The 23,767-nt window shown below is 31.2% G+C and overlaps 1 protein-coding gene across 2 annotated transcripts in view; it reads left to right on the forward strand.

Annotated features, from left to right (window-relative positions):
• The first annotated feature begins 1,145 nt into the window (after positions 1 to 1,145).
• Positions 1,146 to 23,767, forward strand: part of nemy (cytochrome b561 family member no extended memory) — a 62,830-nt gene continuing 40,208 nt past the window's right edge. The window contains exons 1-3 of one of the 2 annotated variants that reach the window (XM_075312105.1): positions 1,146 to 1,451; positions 1,661 to 2,000; positions 23,317 to 23,496. In XM_075312105.1, coding sequence (XP_075168220.1) covers positions 23,381 to 23,496 — 116 coding nt within the window. In that variant the 5' untranslated portion in view covers positions 1,146 to 1,451; positions 1,661 to 2,000; positions 23,317 to 23,380. Of the gene's footprint in view, positions 2,001 to 23,316; positions 23,497 to 23,767 lie in introns of both variants that reach the window. The other variant, XM_075312104.1, reaches the window with a different exon arrangement.

The raw sequence follows: 23,767 nt of genomic DNA on the forward strand, positions 1-23,767 counted from the left end.
TGGAACTCATATTTTTTAAAACAATATTTTTAAGTGCAAGCATATAATGTTCATAAACTAGCATACATGTTTGGGACATATATGTTAGAACATATTATGTTTGGGACATAAAATATTTGTAAATATAATATGCTTAGATGCAAACATATATTAATTTAGAAATAGCCCATAAACATATATGTGTTTAGGAAGAGAGGCCTAGAGAGTATGCTGCAAGTAAAATAATGGAAGTAACCAATTGACGTCTTAAAAATATATCCACACAAAGAAAATTTCATTAAATTTTTTTTTTCTACCAGTGTATGCCCTAAGATGAAACATAATATGTTTGAACAATACAAACAATATTTTGTTCGGACTAATCCTGAAAGTATATATGCTTGAGGCAAAATGTGTTTGGGGTATACGTTACAGAAGCGATTTAACATATACCATAAACCAATACAGATTAATAATAGTTTTTATTAAGCAATATTTTTCATAAAAAGAAAACTTCGTTTGTCTAAAATTTCATTTATCTTAGAAAAAACTAGTCTTTCAGTGTAACGATTGACTTTCAATATTTCTTTTTTCTTTTTTTTCGCTTGTTATCCCAATTTCTCAATCGAAATTCGTTTTGAATGCATATCATAGCAGGGTTTTTGCCAATACTATGTAGCTTGTGTGGCGCAGATTGAGCTTAATGGACATTAATTCACAATGAAAGCTTTATATCTCTTAGATAGACAACGTTCTTAGAGCAATACCGACGACGACACCACGCTGTTGTCTACTCTGTTAGACTATTAACATGAAATATTTACTGTTGCTTTAACATAAACAAGAGGGTCAAATGATAAACAAGCCAAAGGCAATGCTTACATTTAATTGTAAAAATTCTGTACATTAAACGAAGAGTACACAAATGTTAATATACATATATGTTAAAGAGTGGGTGAAATGATTTCGTTAAATACCTCAACTAACAGTCTTACTATACTAAAGCTTCAATTACTGTGCGTATAACACACAACAAACAATCGAAATGTTATAGTTTAAGGAGATGTGTGAGAGACCAAATGTGTGAGTGTATAAAATAAATGTTAAGCACCTCTAGTTGCCAGTATAAGTTTCTTTGGTATACCCTAATGATAGCGCAGATTTATAAAACAGTGCATCAAGCAAGCGATTCACAATAAGAACGGAAGGATTTAAATACGGATAAAAATTATATACGGAAAGGTTTTTTTTATTAAATAAAAACTATATAAAAAATTTGAAAAAAAAAAAACAATTTGTGAAACTTTTTAATATTATAAAAAAGGTGCTGAAATTCTAAAACAAATAGATTAACCAACAAATTCCAAATTAGCTTTAATTTATGTGAGAACCAATTTTTTGTTTCGTAAAGCCTCCATTTGCATATATCATTTGCCGGTTGTTTGTTGATTTTCGTGATTTTTCTGATTGGGGTAGGTCGTGTTTGTGGTTCATTGCATTGAGTATTGCCATAGACGGTGTCAGTGTATGTGAGAGCAGAACATCATAAAGCATCTCTCGATTTTCCCAACAAACTGCAACAGCATTAGCTATACAGCATCATTATTAGTGCTGCCGCTGCCGCCGCCGCCACTACAACTTTAAAACTCCACAATAATGATTTTTTCTTGTGCTCCCATAGAGAAAGGGTGTCAACATCGTATAGATGGATAGATACCTACTTTGCTCATGTAAATAAAAAATAAAAACTAAAGGACTAAACGCGGAAAATAAAAATTCAAACAGGAAAAGGAAAAAACAACGAATTTTTCTAAAAACAAAATCAAGAATTTCAAAAAATAAGTAAGCAGACACCATTTTTAAAAGACTCATTTTTATAAAAAAAAACATCGTATATATCCCATACAAACTTTAACTCTTAGAAGTTGCCGCCCTTTTTGATATTTACCGGAAACTTTTTGAATTTACTTCGCCTCACTGCATCTCTCTGCTTTGCATCATTTGTGGAGCTTTGTCCTTAGGTAAGTTTCTATAATAACAAAGAGTCATGGGAAAAACTCTTTTCCTCACACATACTCTCCTCTCTCTCTCCTAATTTGTATATTAACTTATATCATAACTTAACTATCAAATGGGATTATGATGAACTGTAAGAGATTGTTTGTGAGAGGATATCTTTAGAAGTAATAATGGTTGCTTGTCAATAACCGTAAATGACCATCTTCGGTCATCTACCCAAAGATGTATTCACACTTGTGCCATGGTATTCTATAACTGAATAAAATTCAGCATATTCCCTGGGAATTTGACATATGCCAATAATTTTGTAACACGAATGTTTACTGAAAAGGAAATAATCGGCTGAGTTTTCTACATACATATACATATATGGGTGTGAGTGTTAATAACTGGAATTTAAATAGTTCAACGAAACTCTATATTCTTTAAGTTATTCTCTTCAGATGCAGTAAGTACCAAGCTATAAATATTAAAGTGGGTTATTTTAGGAAACGCAATGTGCCCAATATTAAGGACAAGTCTATTTAAAATTAAGAAATTTTAATTAAAATTAATCATTTTTGCTGTAAAAAGTTTATTCTTAAAAATTTGGAATTAGATAATATTTAAAATTTGCATCCCTCTGTTAAATAGTATGCCTTAGAAGTAAGGCAAATTTTCCTTAAAGTAAAGAAAAATATTTTTGATTTAAAGAAATAATAATAATAATAAATAAGATATAGAATCTTTAAATTAATGATAAAAGATCTTCGTATATAGGCACATACTTATTGTGGGGATTTTATATCTTTCGTTTATTTATTTTTTTAAATAGGAATTAAATTTACTTTGAAGTATCTGTTATAAAGTGAGTTTTTAACTGACTTTTATTTAAAATAAATAATTAATGAGATCTTTATCCTTATTTTAAGCTTATAGAAAATACACTGAAAAAATATTAACGTGCTATTAAAGAATACGCAACTTAAATTTTAAGATGTGCAATTTACACAAAATTAAGGATAAATTTCTTTAAAATAATGCAATTTTAATTAAAAGAACGTTCATAAACTTTGCTGCAAACATTTTTTTCGTCAAGTTTATGACAAGAATCTCGGAAATTTGTGTCCCTTCTTTAAAGTTGTATGGCTTTGAACTAAGGATCATTTTCTTTAAAGTAAAGAAAAGCTTTTTTTATTTAAAAACTATCAAATGCAATTAAGAAAATATTTTTTATTTTGAAGTATCTTTTATAATTTGGATTTTTAAATTGGCATTTATTATTATAAAGCAAAAAGATAATGAAAATTCCATAAATGAAATCTGTATTTTATTAATCCTAGATTTGAAGCTACATAGTTAGATCCCCGAAAAATGTCTTTATTTTAAAGAAACCGAATCTTTGGTACGGAATCAATACCAAAATCCTTGAGTGTAGATTTAAAGCTAGATAGCTCCCTAAAAATGTCCTTATTTTAAAGACAAGAAATCTTTGGCTCGAAATCAATACAAAAATACTTTACGAAAGGTTCAAGGGTCCGTTGGTCCGTTTGCCCTTTTTGTCACATCGTCAGACCATTTCAAAGAAGTGCTCTTAATATAGAGTAAATTTTGAATCTTTTAATTTTTAATTCATATTCTTTGGTATTAGGGAAGAATTTTTTGTTTTTTCAGTGTACGTAAAAAACTAAAGTAGCAGCAATCGGAATTTTTCTCAGAACCGTGTGTTACATATGAAAAGTTGGATGTTTATTTTTTATATCACAGACAAGTGAATAAATATATATCTAGTAATTTTACAATATAAAATTATTTTGCTTATCGCGAATATTTAACTTAAGCAAGCAGAAAAATGAATGAGCAGTTATTCACTAATTACACTTTAAGACATATTGTTTTTTTATGAATTTGTTACTTAAGGCTAGATTATAGTTATTTTTTTTAATGTTAAGCTGTTGGCCATAAACATTTCAATTTTATACACTGTAAAAAAATATTAAATATTAAAAAAAAAATAAATTAAAATAAAATAAAATAAAATAAAAACCTCTAATATTTGGATATCTTTGAATTCCAACTACAGTGAAACCTCTAAAGTGTTAAAATTTCAAATTAAAAAAATGTCAATGTCAATAATAATATTAAAATGAATCGCTTATAAGAGGACACATCCCATATATGGATAATATTTGGGCAGACGTGGATGTTCTGTTTTGGGAGGTTTCACTATGTATTGTATGTTATTTCATAGTTGAGCAATCTTCTTATATACAATATTAATTGCATTTTTAATATAAATTTTGGCAATAATTAAAATTTAGAAGAAATTAAAAAAAAAATCAAAATATAAATAATATACACTGAAACAAAAAAATTACGTGATGTTAAAGATTACGCAACCTAAACAATTTACAAAGTATTAAGGACAAATTTCTTTAAAATACTGAAATTTTAATTAAAATAAAGTTCATTAAGGACACATTTCTGTAAAATAAAGAAATTTTAATTAATTTAATTAAAAAGAAATTTTAATTCAAAAATGTTTTTCATTAAATTTAGGATACACATTTTGAAAATTTGCGTCCTTGCGTTGAAGTAGCATATCTTTGAACCAAGGCAAATTTTGCTTAAAAGTAAAGAAACACATTTTTATACCCTCCACCATAGGATGGGGGGTATATTAACTTTGTCATTCCGTTTGTAGCACATCGAAATATTGCTCTAAGACCCAATAAAGTATATATATTCTGGGTCGTGGTGAAATTCTGAGTCGATCTGAGCATGTCCTTCCGTCCGTCCGTCTGTTGAAATTACGCTAACTTCCGAACGAAACAAGCTATCGACTTGAAACTTGGCACAAGTAGTTGTTATTGATGTAGGTCGGATGGTATTGCAAATGGGCCATATCGATCCACTTTTACGTATAGCCCCCAAATACACGGACCCCCAAATTTGGCTTGCGAGGCCTCTAAGAGAATCCGATCCGGCTGAAATTTTGTACATGGTGTTAGTATATGGTCTCTAACAACCATGCAAAAATTGGTCCACATCGGTCCATAATTATATATAGCCCCCATATAAACCGATCCCCCGATTTGGCTTGTGGAGACTCTAAGAGAAGCAAATTTCATCCGATCCGGCTGAAATTTTGTACATGGTGTTAGTATATGGTCTCTAACAACCATGCAAAAATTGGTCCACATCGGTCCATAATTATATATAGCCCCCATATAAACCGATTCCCCGATTTGGCTTAAGAGAAGCAAATTTCATCCGATCCGGCTGAAATTTGGTACATGGTGTTAGTATATGGTCTCTAACAACCATGCAAAAATTGGTCCACATCGGTCCATAATTATATATAGCCCCCATACAAACCGATTCCCCGATTTGGCTTGTGGAGACTCTAAGAGAAGCAAATTTCATCCGATCCGGCTGAAATTTTGTACATGGTGTTGGTATATGGTCTCTAACAACCATGCAAAAATTGGTCCACATCGGTCCATAATTATATATAGCCCCTATATAAACCGATCACCAGATTTGACCTCCGGAGCCTCTTGGAAGACCAAAATTCATCTGATTCAGTTGAAATTTGGTACGTGGTGTTAGTTTATGGTCTCAAATAACCATGCAAAAATTGGTCGAAATCGGTCCATAATTATATATAGCCCCCATATAAACCGATCCCCAGATTTGACCTCCGGAGCCCCTTGGAAGAGCAAAATTCATTCGATTCGGTTGAAATTTGGTACGTGATGTAAGTATATGGTATCCAACAACCATGCCAAATGTGGTCCATATCAGTCCATAATTATATATAGCCCTCATATAAACCGATCCCCAGATTTGACCTCCGGTGCCTTTTGGAGAAGCAAAATTCATCCGATCTGGTTGAAATTTGGTAGTTGGTAGTATATGATATTTGACAACCATGCTAAAAGTGGTCCATATCAGTCCATAATCATATATAGCCCCCATATAAACAGATCCCGATATTTGGTTTAGGAGCCACTTGGAGGAGCAAATTTCATCCGAGTCAGTTGAAATTTGGTACATTGTGCTAGTATATTGCCGTTAACAACCATGCCTAACTAGGTCCATATCGGTCTACAGTTATATATAGCCCTCAGATAAATCGATCCCCAATCACACAAAAATTGGTCCATATCAAGTGCATAATTCTATATAGCCCCCATATAAGCGACCCCCGTATTTCAATTCTGGCTCTCTACGTACCGTGCAAAAAGTCCATATCGATTCGTAGTTATTTGTAGACTTAACTATACATAACTTTTTTGTCTAATATATACCACGTATGGACTAACTCACAATTTAGAAAACGATGTTAAGAAATTTTAAGATACCACAACCCAAGTAATTCGATTGTGAATGACAGTCTTTCGTAGAAGATTCTACGCAATCCATGGTGGAGGGTACATAAGATTCGGCCTGGCCGAACTTACGGCCGTATATACTTGTTTATTTAAAGAAATCGTTCTTAAATTAACTGAAATATTGGATCTTTAGATTTAAGATAAAAACGCTTCAAATATAGGCTTAGACTTATTTTGAAGATTTTGCATCTTTGGTTTAAAGTTTTTTTTTTTTTTTGATTAAGAAAAGTATCCATTAACCTTGAAGTATCCATTATAATTTGGATATTTAAACTGAAATTTGTTTGTACGTGAATAGCTTTATTAAAATACCGCGAAAAGGGCATGAAAATTCGATAAATGAGATATTTATCCTAATTTTAACTTTATTGATCCTAAATTCAAAGTCAAAGTAAAAAATCACTTTATTTTAAAGAAATCGCATCTATGGCTTGGAATCAATACGAAAATCCTTAAGGTAAGCTCCAAATATTTGGATCCAAGTAAACTGTTTTTTGAGTGTATCTGTAATAAAAGAAGCAATTTTTTTTCTGTGCATTATGAATTATAAATATTATTTCAGATATTTGTAAAGTATACAAAAACATGTTCAATTTTATTTTCGAGCAGAATACTTATCGGATTCTGTTATCAGATTATTTTTATGGAAAATGTCAGTTTAAGTTTTGACTTACATTTGACATTAGAACAATATGTCCATCATTCATTTTGTTTATATTCACATTTTTTATTTAATAAATAATATTATGTGTCACCTGTTCCTAATATACACAATGTTATGGGTGATTTACAAACCACTTTTTATTTTTTTGGTTTTTCTACCTAGCTTTAAGACTAGGATGAATAAAATTAAAATTAGGATACAGATCTCATTCACGTAGAATACATGCCACTTTATAAATCCAAATTATAACAGATATTTCAAAGTAAAAAAATTTTTAATACCAAAAAAATGTTTTAAAACGTATATGTAAAATCCTGAAAACAAGTCTTACACCCAATTTCTCATATCCGAAACGAATGCTTTCGTTCGACTAGAATGCCCAAAACAGCTGAATTTATAAAGGAAAATCAGCTATTTTTGGCATTACAGTCGAACGAAAGCGTTCGTTTCGGATATGAGAAATTGGCTGTTAGCCTATATTTGAAGCATTTTTATCTTAAATCTAAAATATATCAGTTAATTTAAAGGCGATTTCTTTAAATTAAAAATGTTTTACTTTACTTCATGGAAAATTTCCTTAGTTCAAACACAAACGACTATAACAGAGGTACCCTAATTTCTAAGATTTGTGTCCTAAATTTAATGAAAAAAATGAAGCAAATATTATATACTTTCTTTTAGTTAAAATTTCATTAGTTTAAAGAAATTTGTCCTAAACAAATACATTTTTTCAGTGTATTCGACCATTTAATATATATCCCCCTTATTCGCCGATCTTTCTTCTGCTGTATATAAAGCCTCAAATCAATACTCAAATTTTTAAATGTAGCTCATAATCTTTGTATCTAAGTAACCATTTCTTTTGACTGCATATTTCAATCTTTTTCAGTATAATTGAGTTCTTTCTTTTTTTTTGATTTCCTTTTATGTTTCGTATAACAGAGTTTTGTATGAAAACCCCTTAGTGTGCGATCTAATATCAAAGAGGACAATCAAAAACATTTAATTAACTTGATTCGCCAAGAATTGATACACCAATTTATGTCATTCTCATCAACGCCAGCGTTCTATTGGTTTCTCTTTAATTCTTACGTTTCTTAAAATTTTATTTGAATTTTTAGAAAATTTGTTTCCATTTCCTATACATTTCTTTAGAATAGTAAACAAACATGAGATCAGTCGGAAAGAGAGGAGCAAAAAAAAAAAGACCACTAATATTTTGTTGTCAATTTCTGGTAAATTTGTATGCATGAACATATTTCCCTTGAGGCATTTAAACAATTAAAGCTATTTCATAGGGCCTTTTTGTTAAGGCGGAGTTGTATTTCATAATTAAATCGATCTAGATTTTTGTTATTTAAAATTTTTAAAATATCGGCTTTTATCAAAAATACTCGTATATCGATTACAATGAAATATGAAAATAGGCCAATTGAGCTATATTAAATTGTTCCTAAATCCGTTTTATTAGTATGGGATAGAAATGGTGGCTCAGCTCAATGGCAAGGTATCACTAACATTTTTCCAATTATAGTTTTTTATTTTTTTTATTTTTACAAAATATTGAATTAAAAATTTAATTGAAACAAAAATTAATTGTATCAATTTTTTTAAATTGAAATAATCAATTTTTTAAATGACTTTGGTGATTGATACTACCATTTCTGTGATTGGACCAATTAATTTCGTGATTGAAGATAAAAGATATTTTTTCTGTGCGCTATCGCGAAACTACACTCAAATTTCCTTTAAGGGTTTCGAGCCAAAGATGCAGCTTCCTTAGAATAAAGACATTTTTCAGGGTCCTATCTAGCTTTAAATATACACAGAAAAAAATTCACAAAAATTTTTCCAATTAAAGTCTTAATTGATTTTTTTAAAAATATTACAATAAAAATTTAATTGATTCAAGGAATTTTTTAATTGAAATAAAAATCAATCACAAAAATTAATAGTATCAAGGAATTTTTAAATTGGTCTAAAGGGTGATACGGTCAAAATTTGGTCAAGGGAAAACGCGTGTAAATCGGTGAAATCGTTTATTTAAAAAATCAAATTAAATTTCTTTTTCAAGTACAATTAGTATAAAATGCAGGAAAAATATTCAGTTAGGCTTTCGCTTTTCCAAATCCGAATTGCCGGGCCTCACGCTTGACACCTGCCATCAGATTTTGTACAGCCACCTTGTCCACCTTCTTCGCCGCAGAATTGCTTTGAACTGCTGCTCGTCCTTAGCAGTTTTTTTGGTCTTCTTTAGGTTCCGCTTGACAATAACCCAGTATTTCTCAATTGGGCGGAGCTCTGGCGTGTTGGGAGGGTTCTTGTCCTTGGGAACCACCTGTACGTTGTTGGCGGCGTACCACTCCATGGCCTTTTTACCGTAATGGCAAGATGCCAAATCCGGCCAAAACAGTACGGAACAACCGTGTTTCTTCAGGAAAAGCAGCAGAAGTTTATTCAAACACTCTTTCACGTAAATTTCTTGGTTGACAGTCCCGGAAGCTATGAAAATGCTGCTTTTCAAGCCACAGGTACAGATGGCTTGCCAAACCAGATATTTCTTTGCGAACTTTGACAGTTTTATGTGCTTGAAAATATCTGCTACCTTTCCCCTTCCTTTTGCCGTATAAAACTCCTGTCCCGGAAGCTGCCTGACTGCTGCCACGCAGTCAGCATCGTCGTGTACAGCCTCCGGGATCGCGCTTTGGCCGTCGTATTTTGTTTATCATCGCGATTTGGAGTCACTACCTTCTTGTAAGTCGATAGTCCGGCTCGTTTTTTGGCTCGATGCACGGTTGTAGACGATACACACAGCTTATTTACGGCATCTCGGAGAGAGAGGTTAGGGTTTCGCTTGAAACTACCGGCAACTCTCTTTGTCGTCTCAGCGGCTTGCTATTTTCGATTTCCCCCCGATCCAGACTTCCTGGCTGTCGACAAACGTTCCCCAAACACTTTAATTACATTTGTAACGGTTGATTTGGCAACTTTTACCGATTTTGCCAGCTTTGCGTGCGAGTAGCTCGGATTTTCGCGATGCGCGAGCCAAATTTTGATACGCTGCTCTTCAAGCTTGGACGGCATTTGCAGTGAAACTACTTAGAGAAGCTTTGAAACCCTCAGAAATGTCACCAGCATTACTGAGGTCGGATAATCCACCGCTGAAAAATTTTTTGGTGTTCGGTCGAAGCAGGAATCGAACCCACGACCTTGTGTATGCAAAGCGGGCATGCTAGCCATTGCACCACGGTGGTCTAATGAGTTTTTAATTAACTTTCAAGTAATTTTTGAATTCATACTATCATTTCTGTGATTGAAGACATTTCAATTAAAAATTAATTGGATCAATTAATGTCGTGATTGAAGACAAAAAATATATTTTTTGTATGTAATGTCCAGGAAATTAAAATTAGGATACAGATCTCATTTATCGAATTTGTATTCTCTTTTTATGATACATATAATAAAATATACTTCAAAGCAATAAAAAAAACTTTAAAGATGCAAATCAAACTAAGCCTTAGGCTACACACTGAAAAAAATATTTTCGTGATATTAAAGATTACGCAACCTAAATTTTAGGATGCGAAATTTACAAAATATTAAGGACAAATTTCTTTAAAATAATGAAATTTTAATTAAAATAAAGTTTATATTCTTTGCTTCAATTTTTTTTTCATTAAATTTACGACACAAATTTTATAAATTTGCGTCCCTCCGTTAAAGCCGCAAGTCTGTGAACTAAGGCTAATTTTCGTTGAAGTAAAGAAACACATTTTTGATTTAAAGAAATTAAATGATTTAAAGTCCTTAAAATAACTGAAATATTGAAACTTTAGATTTAAGATAAAAACGCTTCAAATATAGACTAAAACTTATTTTGAGGATTTAGAGTCTTTGGTTTAAGTTTTTTTATACTCACCACCATAGAATGGTGACGGGAGTATAATAAGTTTGTCATTCCGTTTGTAACACATCGAAATATCAATTTCCGACTATACAAAGTATATATATTCTTGATCAGGGAGAAATTCTAAGACGATATAACGATGTCCGTCTGTCCGTCTGTCTGTTGTAATCACGCTACAGTCTTCAATAATGAAGCAATCGTGCTTAAATTTTGTACAAACTCGTCTTTTGTCTGCAGGCAGGTCAAGTTCGAAGATGGGATATAATGGTCCAGGTTTTGATATAGTCCCCATATAAACCGACCTCCCGATTTGGGGTCTTGGGCTTATAGAAATCGTAGTTTTTATCCAATTTGCCTGAAATTTGAAATGTAGAGGTATTTTATGACCATAAAGAGGTGTGCCAAAAATGGTGAGTATCGGTCCATGTTTTGGTATAGCCCCCATGTAGACCGATCTCCCGATTTTGCTTCTTGGGCTTATAGAAGCCGCAGTTTTTATTCAATTTACCTGAAATTAGAAATCTAGAGGTATTTTCGGGTCATAAAGAGGTGTGCCGAAAACGGTGAGTATCGGTCCATATTTTAGTATAGCCCCCATAAGAACGATCTCCCGATTTAACTCCTTGGGTTTCTAGAAACCGTAGTTTTTATCTGATTTGCCTGAAATTATAAATATTCCGGTATTTTAGGCTCACAAAAACGTGTATCGGATTAAGTTTTTACCGGTCCATTTGGTAATGCTTCCATATAGACCGACTTCACTTCTTGAGGGTGTAGAAGGCGCACTGATCATGAAAATTGCTTGAAACTCAATGTAAAATTTCCAGATTTTACTTCTACAGATTTAAGATTTCAAATCAAGGCGTTATTTTATAATTTTCTTGCACACTTACAAGAGATGTTAATGATTCCTCTAAAACTCAAACAAAAATGGTTCTTATAAATCCAGAATCTGATATAGTCCTTCCTCATAGGTGAAATCTTTAAATTTATCTTCGGGAAGTGTCCTCAAGCCCTCCTGAAATTTCAAAGGAAACCCTAATATTTGGTTCATGATGGTTGGTATTTAGGATTCGGCACGGCCGAACTTAGTTCTGTATGTACTTGTTTTTTTAATTTTCTTAATAAAAAAAAAAAAACATTTTTTACTTCTAAGTATCTACTATAATTTGAATTTTTAAACTGGCATTTGTTTGTACGTTAGTACCTTTATTAATAAACCGCGAAAAGAGAATGGACATTTGATAACTGAGATCTGTATCCCAATTTTAATTTTTTGGTCCTAGATTTAAAGCCAAATAGGTCGCTAAAAAATTTCTTTATTTTAAAGAAGCCGCATCTTTGGCTCGGAATCAATACCAAAATCCTTAACTTTTTCTTGGTGCATATTAGAAGGATTTTTACCTTAAATCTGAAGTTTCAATATATAAGTTATTTAAAGTCAATGTCTTTAAAAGTCAAAAATGTTTTTCTTTACTATAAAAAACATTTTCGTTAGTTCAAAGAAATCTAACTTAAACGGAGGGTCACAAATTTCCAAGATTCGTGTCTTAAATTTAATGAAAATAGTTTTGAAGCAAATATTATAAACTTTCTTTTAATACATATTTCATTATTTACAGGAAATTTGTCCTTAAGATCGTGTCTTTCATATTAGGTCTATATTTCAATGCACTTAGCTGTTAAATACTCACAAAAATTTCACCAACATTCCCACATATGGTGATATTCTAAATCATTAAAGTTGGTTTTCAAATTTGAGGCCCTCCGAATTTGAGGCCCTTCTCCACTTCCCACCTTCATATTAATGTTTAGTGATTTGCCTACTATCACTTTCCTTGTCTGCTGGAGTTGTTGGTATTTTTTTATTTGCAAATTATTTTCCTGCTGACAGGGACATTTTCTACATTTAGCGAAAGGTGTGCATTAGCGTCTATAAAAATGCTGCATATTAAAATAAATATTCAAAATGCAACAACAACAAGCAATAGAGAACTCATGAAGGTAACAAGTACATACGTAGTAGCAGCAACAGTGTCGTATAGCTAAAATACGAAAGAATATTCAAATTAACGTGAAAACAAAACCGATTGCATGAGTGAGTGAGTAATTTGTTGACGCTCTACGCTCTACGATTCTCAATGCTCATGATGTTTGTGTAGTTTTTTTTTCCTTAATAATGTTGTTGTTGTTCAATGCATGGGTGAGGTCAATAAACGAAAAAAAAACAGGAGAGAAATAAAACTCCAATATTAAAAGGCAACAACACATAGACGCCTACAATAATAATACCGGTGACAATGGCAAAACCATTATACTCATCATTATTATCATTGTCCAGGAGGAGAACGCATACATACACACACACACAAATTTTATATGAAACTCTCCAAATAAATTATGGAGCACAGTGTAGGTGTCCACACGCCACTTCGTTTTTAAAAAAGGCGGCATAGAAAATGTACTTTGTTTCAAAAATTTGACAAAATTTTCGATAGAAATAAAATGTTCACAAAATTTTCTATAGAAATATGATTTTGACAAAATTGTCTACAGAAATAAAATTTTCTATAAAAATAAAATGTTGACAAAATTTTCTATATAAATAAAATTTTGACAAAATTGTCTACAGAAATAAAATTTTGACAAAATCTTCTATAAAAATAAAATTTCGGGAGAAATATATATATGGGCAGCTATATCTAAATCTGAAACGATTTCTTCCAAAATCAATAGGGTTCTATTCTGACCCAAAACACATACTTGTGCCAAATTTGAAGTCGGTTGGACTAAAACTGCGACCTAGACTTTGATCACAAAAATGTCAAATTTGAAGTCGATTGGACTAAAACCGCAACCTAGACTTTCATCACAAAAATGTGTTCACAGACAGACGGTCATGGCTATATCGACTCAGGAGCCCACCATAAGCATTTTTGCCAAAGACACCATTTGTCTATCTCGTCTCCTTCTGGGTGTTGCAAACATATGCACTAACTTATAATACCCTGTTCCACAGTGTGGCGTAGGGTATAATAACAATTTTCTATAGAAATAAAATTTTCTAAAGAAATACAATTTTGCTATAACTTTCTATAGAAATACAAATTTGACAAAATTTTCGATAGAAATAAAATTGTGAAAAATTTTTCTAAAGAAAAAAAATTTGCAAAAAAATTTAACAAAAATTTCTGTAGAAATCAAATTTTCAAAAATTTTTCTGTAGAAATAAAATTTTGACAAAATTTTCTATAGAAATAAAATGTTGCAAAAATTTTCTATGGAAATACAATTTTGACAAAATTTTCTACGAATTTTGGTCCAATTTTGGAAAAATGTTGGGCCAACATTCGTACCAGCGGGCCATTTTTCGAAATATAATTAATATCATTGGCCCGCTGGTACGAATTTTGGTCCAATTTTGGAAAAATGTTGGGCCAACATTAAAAAATTCATTGTGGCAACGTTGATTTCAAGTGATGTGACACGAGGGCGAGGTACAATTATTTGTCCGTTACACGAACACAAACAGACATATCTGTGAAACATAGTTTGTAGATTTTTTATTGTAGTCGCATAACCCCATTTAATATAAGTGGCATTTGTTTGTAGGACCTATGTAATAGATATTTTTTATTGACAATTTAAGTTTCCGCTTTGGCTGATTGCATTTTCTTGGCCTTTTCTATTGCCAAATATTCCAAAACAATACGCATCAGCTGTAAAATATTTTATGAATGGTACACATTGAGCAAATTATCGAAGTCTAATTTATTGGAAACGAACATCATTTACTCAGACTCGTATATATGGGTAACTAAAATTGAGAATGAATGCCAATATATGCATTAGGGTGGAACGAATTTGTACAATAAATAAGGGAGAATAAATATAAAATAGAAATAATACAAAATAAAACCTGACACAATCATTAATCAATAATACTAAGTCAATGAAAATGAATTTAAATGAATTGCAATTATATTAAATTAAAAAAGATACAAAAAATGTATAACTAATAATTAATTTATTATTAGTTATAGAAATTAATAATTTTACAATAAAATTAATAATTTTATTTATTTAAATAAATAATTTTATTTATTTAAATAAATAAAAAATAAATTATTATTGACATATGCCCTATGTTTAATCTAACATAATGTCTTTCGTTGCCATTAGTTAATGTCCTTTACACCCTAATATCTATGTAATAGCACATACACTTGGCTCTTCACTTATTCGAAGTACATGTCATAGATGGTTGCTTGACATAAGATTGGTTTTGCAAGTAGCTCGCTTTATTTTTGCGTTGATGGCAGTTCGCCTGCCTTCGTTTTGCGTGTCAGTTGTCAATTTTGTTTTTTTTTTTTTAATATTAGAAAATTTCCTATGAATATAAAGTTTAATTACAGAAGCTATATGTTTTTTACACTCACACTTATTTGTCCATAAATATCAATCTACATAGATATCGACATACATACATACATAGTTTTCCAAGTATAGTACTTGTATGTCTCCGAAGATATTTGTCCATTGAATTTTACGATTTAATTGCTGAGCGGCAAAGAGGTGTGACCCCCCGGGTACTTCGACAGGACATACATAAAATATGAAAGTAATTAGAACACTTTGTGGATGGATTATAGATAGCAATGTGTATAAGTATTCCTTTTTAAACTCTTGGCTCAAATCTAAAGCTTTGGTAGCAAAGAATATCATAAAATAGGTCCCGTTTTTATCCTTTGATATTTCCCTTGAAATGGAAAATTGTAGAACAGCTAATAACTAACTAGGGATAATGCTTTAATAATAGATAAAGAGAAATACTTTCCACATAATACTTGATACTTTTAATTGTTTGCAAGAAATTGATAAACTATTTCGATCCATGTATAAATTTCCTAGAAATTTATTATTTGAAATAATTTTCATATACAATAACAGAAAAAAACCTTCTCTCTTCTAATAAATGCGTTCTCTGTAATTATGTCGATATAGACTGAAAAAAATATTTACGTAGTATTACATTAATTTTGAGGATGCGCAATTTACACAATATTAAGGACAAATTTCTTTAAAACAATGAACTTTTAATTAAAAGAAAGTTTATAATATTGGTTTCAAAATTCTTTTTTTATTAACCCATTACCGCCCTCTGTCCCCATATGATGACTATACACTTAGTCGTATAGTCAAGTTTGCAAAATTTGATTGAAATCGGTTCAGATTTAGATATAGCTCCCATATATATCTTTCGCCCGATATACACTTATATGGACCCAGAAGCCAGAGTTTTGGCCCAATTTGGTTGAAATTTTGCACTAGGAGTACAATTAGTAATATAGTGCCAAATTTGATTGAAATCGGTTCAGATTTAGATATAGCTCCCATATATATGTTTTTCTGATTTCGACAAAAATGGTCAAAATACCAACATTTTCCTTGTTAAATCGCCACTGCTTAGTCGAAAAGTTGTAAAAATGACTCTAATTTTCCTAAACTTCTAATACATATATATCGAGCGATAAATCATAAATAAACTTTTGCGAAGTTTCCTTAAAATTGCTTCAGATTTAAATGTTTCCCATATTTTTTTACTAAAATTGTGTCCCGTTCTAGTGCATTACCCAACTTAAATTTTGAGTCTATAGATTTTGTAAAAGGGTATAATATAGTCGGCTCCGCCCGACTTTATACTTTCCTTACTTGTTATACCCACCACCATAGAATGGTGACGGGGGTATAATAAGTTTGTCATTCCGTTTGTAACACATCGAAATATCGATTTCCGACTATATAAAGTATATATATTCTTGATCAGGGAGAAATTCTAAGACGATATAACGATGTCCGTCTGTCTGTCTGTTGTAATCACGCTACAGTCTTCGATAATGAAGCAATCGTGCTGAAATTTTGTACAAACTCGTCTTTTGTCTGCAGGCAGGTCAAGTTCGAAGATGGGCTATATCGGTCCAGGTTTTGATATAGTCCCCATATAAACCGACCTCCCGATTTGGGGCCTTGGACTTATAGAAATCGTAGTTTTTATCCAATTTGCCTGAAATTTGAAATCTAGAGTTATTTTATGACCATAAAGAGTTGTGCCAAAAATGGTGAGTATCGGTGCATGTTTTGGTATAGCCCCCATATAGACCGATCTCCCGATTTTACTTCTTGGGCTTATAGAAACCCCAGTTTTTATTCAATTTACCTGAAATTGGAAATCTAGAGGTATTGTAGGACCAAAAATACGTGTGCCAAAAATTGTGAGTATTGGTCCATGTTTTGGTATGGTCCCCATATAAAACGACCTCCCGATTTGGGGTCTTGGGCTTATAGAAACCGTAGTTTTTTTCCAATTTGTCTGAAATTGGAAATCTAGAGGTATTTTAGGACCATAAAGAGGTGTGCCGAAAATGGTGAGTATCGGTCCATAGCCCCATATAGACCGATTTCCCGATTTTACTTCTTGGGCTTCTAGAATCCGAAGTTTTTATCCTATTTGCCTGAAATTGGAAATCTAGAGGTATTTTCGGGTCATAAAGAGGTGTGCCGAAAAGGGTGAGTATCGGTCCATATTTTAGTATAGCCCCCATAGAACGATCTCCCGATTTAACTCCTTGGGTTTATAGAAACCGTAGTTTTTATCTGATTTGCCTGAAATTGTACATATTCTGGTATTTTAGGCTCACAAAAACGTGTATCGGATTAAGTTTTTATCGGTCCATTTGGTAATGACTCCATATAGACCGACTTCACTTCTTGAGGGTGTAGAAGGCGCACTGATCATGAAAATTGCTTGAAACTCAATGTAAAATTTCCAGATTTTACTTCTACAGATTTAAGATTTCAAATCAAGACGTTATTTTATAATTTTCTTGCACACTTACAAGAGATGTTAATGATTCCTCTAAAACTCAAACACAAATGGTTCTTATAAATCCAGAATCTGATATAGTCCTCATAGGTGAAATCTTTAAATTTATCTTCGGGAAGTGTCCTCAAGCCCTCCTGAAATTTCAAAGGAAACCCTAATATTTGGTTCATTGTGGTGGGTATTTAAGATTCGGCCCGGCCGAACTTAGTGCTGTATATACTTGTTTTTTACTAACATTGTGTTTCATCCCAGGGCGTTTGCCGATTTAAATTTTAATTCTAGAGTTTTTGTAGAAGTACAAGAAATTTTCTCCATTAAAAGTATTTGTATATAGCTCCCAACAAATTTGTATTAGTTGAGATGGTAACACAAATGTTTGTCTACATAGTGGCGAAGGGTATAATATAGTCGGCTCCGCCCGACTTTAGACTTTACTTACTTGTTATTATAATTAAATTTCCTATAAAAATAAATTTTTGATAAAATTTCCAATAGAAATAAATTTTTGATAAAATTTCCTATAGAAATAAAATATTGACAAAATTTTCTATGGAAATAAAATTTTGACAAAATTGTCGATAAAAAAAAATATTGACAAAATTTTCTATAGAAATAAAATTTTGACTAAATTTTCTATAGAAATAAAATTTTAACAAAACTATTGATAGAAATAAAATTTTTATAAAATTTTCTATAGAAATAAAATTTTGACAACATTTTCTGTAGAAATAAAATTTTAACAAAACTTTTGATAGAAATAAAATCTTGACAAAATTTTCTATAGAAATAGAATTTTAACAAAATTTTCTACAGAAATAAAATTTTGACAAAATTTTCTATAGAAATAAAATTTTGACAAAATCAAGATTTTTTTGTTTGGTATTTTTCTTTTTTTGTAAAGTTTTCTCAAAATTTTGGTATATTATTTTGGGCTCGGGTGGCCACCGTATATGTGAGACGTCACTCAGAATTGGCTTGAAGCTTCGAAATTTTTCAAATTTTGAAAGTCGAAAGTAGGTCTTTAATTGCGATTACAATTCCAAGTACTTTCATGTATAGATTTTTGTGATATGATGACTTGTCTAGAGGATCTCCTCTCTTGTAATCGATTCATCATGCCCAGAGTTGCTGTGAAGTTTAAGTATTTTCAGCAGGATGAGAAGAGATAAAGCGCAGTACACTCAGAGAAGAGTGAACCCATTAGCGAGTTATTTTTAACTAACCAGTGTTAATATTGAACTTCGTATGTCGCTAAAGAAGCATGTACCCATAGTAAGTTCAACATTTTCCTATAGATTAGTAATTTGTTTTAACCTTTGTCAAGTTAAAATTTAACTGTTCAGAAGTAAAAAATTAACTAATAATACATTTTTTAAAAACGAAATAAATTAATGTTCTGAATTTCCTAGACCACCTGGTGACTTTGAGCAAGGAGACCTCAATGGAAGGGGGATCCCCATTTCTATATGTCATATTATATTTAGTACAAACCACTTACTCTTCTGTAGTACAAATTCTTTAGAATAACTTATTAGATTTTATTTTTGTCATTTTATAAAATTTTTCCTTTTGTCCGGACGGAGGATCGAACCGCGTATCATCAGTTTTCTAACTAAACACACTATCCACTGGGCCACTTAGCTCTTATACTCGTGAACAACCAAATGTGACTTTGTTTAATCTTGTCTTGCTTGGCTGCATGTATTCATTAACACATACAGTCAAGGGTGTCTATTTTTAGAAACACCACACGAGCACATGTTTCGGAGACGAACTATTGTCTAGAAATAGATTCACTCAACGGTAGTTAGAATTGACTTTCCTCGTTAGTTTATTTATACTAAAAATGGAAATTTCGTGTCCAACTAGACTTCGTAATATTGCACAGTAAAAGTTCAGTAATGCTGAGAAACTTCTTCGTACGTTGGAGAAAATACGTACTCGCTATTAATACATTTGCTTCAGTCCATTTACGAACCCACTGGGAGTTCTTAACCATTTTGCTGGTAATGGCCGTAAGTTCAATTTACTTCCACTGAGTTAATTTTGTTCATCAATAGTTAAATTTAACTCACTGTGACTAAAATTTTGAACTACTCAATATTATGGAATTCACTTGTAGTTACGACGTTCAATTTTCTGAGTGTAGAAAGCCCTTGTAGCACCCAAGCGGATGTACTGCCTTCTTCATCCACAATCCTTCTTTGTGTCTAAGGAACACCTCGTCTCCCCCTAAAATTCCTTGTTTTCCCAAATTCTTTACATAAAACTTAATCCTTTGATATCATTCCATCACATCATAATCCTTTGATATCTGTGCCAAAACCATCTCATCCTGTTCACTCATTCATTAACGAGTAAGGATTTAAGGTTAAACTCTGCCAATTTCAACTTGAAATGCGTTCTCTGCTGCTATGTATTTTATTTTTTTTTATCTAAAACAAAGTACTTAGCACAAATACAGTGGCAAAGCGTAAAAAATTGCTTCCAAAACTCCTCCTTTTTTCATTTTTGCAGTCATGCCAGTCATTTTTTGAAAAGGTTTTATTGCACTTGTCTATCTGGCTGTGGCTTAGATTTACTTGTTCCATGGATCACATACAGGACGGGGCATCACAGGAGATGTGAGAGAAAAAAAAACAGACTGCATTTTTGTTTTGTATCGCTTAAGATAAAAGATGCCTGGATGAAGGGATGTACTTATGCATAGAATGAATGTGAGATATTTCATGAATAGGTGCAAGGAATGAGCATAAATTAAGAGACAGTGGGACAGACTGCATGCACAGAAGGAATATGATCACCCTCTAGAGCAAAATGTCGGTTTTGTATGGGGAACATGGAACATTTTTGCAGTAAAAATTTTGTTTTTCTCGCCAAAAATAAAATGGTTGTCGAAATCAGATACATAATGCCCAAGAAAATAAAATGGTTGCGACATGTTCACCGTCCAAAAATAATATTTTGCTCTAGAAAGTGTTCATATTCCTTCTCCGGGTTTGACATTACGGTTGCCACAGTTGATAGAATTTAACCAAAAATGATAGATTTTTTACTGTTTGGTATATTGCTACAATTCTTGATACTTTAGTAGATTTTACAAAATGTCCATCTCCAACTAAGACGTACTTAATTTTTTATAGAACAAAATTTTCTATGAAAAACAATTTTGACAACATTTTCTATTTAAAAAAATTGGCAAAATTTTCTATAGAAAAAAAACAAAAGTTTCTTAGAAATATTTTTTTTCTGTAGAAATAAAAATTTTAGAAAAATTTTCTATAGAAATAAAATTTTGGAAAAATTTTTATAGAAATAAAATTTTGGAAAATTTTCTATAGAAATAAAATTTTGGCAAAATTTTCTATAGAAATAAAATTTTGGCAAAATTTTCTATGGAAATAAAATTTTGGCAAAATGTTTCTATCGACAAAAAATTTATCAAATTTTCTAGAGAAATAAAATTTTGGCAAAAATTTTCTATGGACAAAAAATTTATCAAGTTTTCTAGAGTAATAAAATTTTGACAAAACTTTCTAACAAAACAATAAAATTTTCACAAATTTGCTAAAGAAATGCAATTTTGACAAAATATTCTAGGGCAAAAAAAGTTTATCAACATTTTATCAACAAATTTTTCTACACTCAAAAAAAAAAGTTTACTTGGATCCTTCCTTTAAGGATTTTGGTATTGATTCCGAGCCAAAGATGCGGCTTCTTTAAAATAAAGAAAATTTTTAGCGACCTATCTGGTTTTAAATCTAGGACCAATAAAATTAAAATTAGGATACAGATCTCATTTGTCAAATTTTCATTCTCTTTTGGCGGTTTATTAATAAAAGTACTCACGTACAAACAAATGCCAGTTTAAAAATCTAAATTATAACGGATACTTCAAAGTAATAAAACGTTGTCTTAATTCCAGAAAAACTTTAAACCAAAGACGCAAAATCCTCAAAATAAGTCTTAGCTTATATTTGAAGCGTTTTTTCTTAAATCTGAAGTTTCAATATTTCACTTAATTTAAGTACAATTGCCTTAAATCAAAAATGTGTTTCTTTACTTTAAGGAAAATTAACCTTAGTTCAAAGACATTCGACTTTAATGAAGGGATGCAAATTTACAAAATTTGTGTCCTAAATTTAATGAAAAAAATTTTTGAAACAAAGATTATAAATTTTATTTTAATTAAAATTTCATTATTTTAAAGAAATTCGTCCTTAATATTTTGTTAATTTCGCATCCTAAAATTTAGGTTGCGAAATCTTTAATAACACGTAAATATTGTTTTCAGTGTATAGAAATGCAATTTTGACAAAATTTTATATAGATGCAAATGATGACCAAATTTTTTATAGAAATAAAATTTTGACAAACGTTTCTACAGAAATAGTATTCTGACTAAATTTTCTAGAGAAATATAAGTTTGACAAAATTTTCTAAAGAAATACAATTTTGCAAAATTTTTGATCAAAAACTTCAAAATATTTTTTTTTAATTTGGTAGATTTTTGGTAAATTTTTCTTAAAATTTGGTATATTATTTTTGGCACGAGTGGCAACCGTGTTTGACATACGGTAGAGAAATCCAAGCCATAAAAATTTTAATTTGTTTCTCATACATTTCTTTTTAAGAGCAAAAAATTTAATTTTGGTCTATTAAATATAGAATAAAAATTAAAAACAATGAAAATAAAATTAAAGATGTCATCGCAGCCGGCATTTGAACCTGAGCTGTCTTGAATATTAATATAAAAATAAAATAATTTCATATTCCATCTCGTCTCCTATTATTTTATTGGGAGCAATAATTTTTTTTTACTATTCGGCGATTTATGGCGATACATTGTCAAAAAAGACATATTTTCATTTACAAAGCAATATATATATTGATATTGCATCCACTGTGCATCCAACTTAAATGGTTGCTGAGCTATAGACAGTTAGAATTTATGAATTAAATTACGCAAATATATGTGTTCATTTAGGCTCCCATTTGGCATAGTGGTTTGTTCTATTTGTTTAGAGTAAGTAGTGATGTTTGTTGTTCTTGTTATCCACCCAACCTTATTTTTTTATCTCTCACATGCTCCCTTTCTCCTATACGTAGTCACACACACGCACATATATTTTGCAATAGAATTTAAAAATAAAACGGTTTACAAAGGCTGGAGTTGTTTTGATTTTTTAGGGGGAGAGAATAATTGAAATATGTGAGAGTTTGGGGCTATGGGGAGAGAGAGCAAATCTATGTATGTGTGTATGGGAGTGTTTGTTTCTATGAACTTTTGCAATTACATAAAACAGATGAAAAATATGCAGTTTTTATGGGTATGAGAACTTAGTATTTATGTGGGGGGTGGCAAATGTTATGACTCCCTATAGATTTTAAATGGAGCTTGTAGTTCAACAATCTCTGCAATTAACTTTTCCCATAAACAAATTTTCAATTAAAAAAAACTCGATTTATTTTCCTTTCTTTGCAGAAAATTTCTCTAGCTAAAATTCTTAGATTTTGGTTTAATTAGCGCCAAAATTGGGTGCCTTCGAATGGATACAAATTCAGTGAGTCCATTACCAGATGCCCCTTTAGCTATGATGGAAAATGAGAAAACACCACCAGGAACACCATCAGGCATTGATATGCCTCCACCACCAGATGAAAAGTAAGTACGGAAAGGAATTTTAAACAAACCCTCCATATGAAATTTATTATTGACTCCCTGTGAATTTCTAACCCAAATTAACATAAACTATATTTTTTATATGTATGTATATAAAAAACACAAGTCTGAAACTTTTATTCACATATATGATTAGGTGTCTGAAAAAAACATTAAACAATTTACACTTAATTTGCTGAATAAAAAAATGCGAAATTGTCAAAATGAGCTTATGTTCGAAAGATTGGGTGAGATGATTGCTGATGTTTATGAT

Source organism: Haematobia irritans, chromosome 5, assembly GCF_050003625.1.
Source record: "Haematobia irritans isolate KBUSLIRL chromosome 5, ASM5000362v1, whole genome shotgun sequence".
Classification (NCBI taxonomy): Eukaryota; Metazoa; Arthropoda; class Insecta; order Diptera; family Muscidae; genus Haematobia; species Haematobia irritans.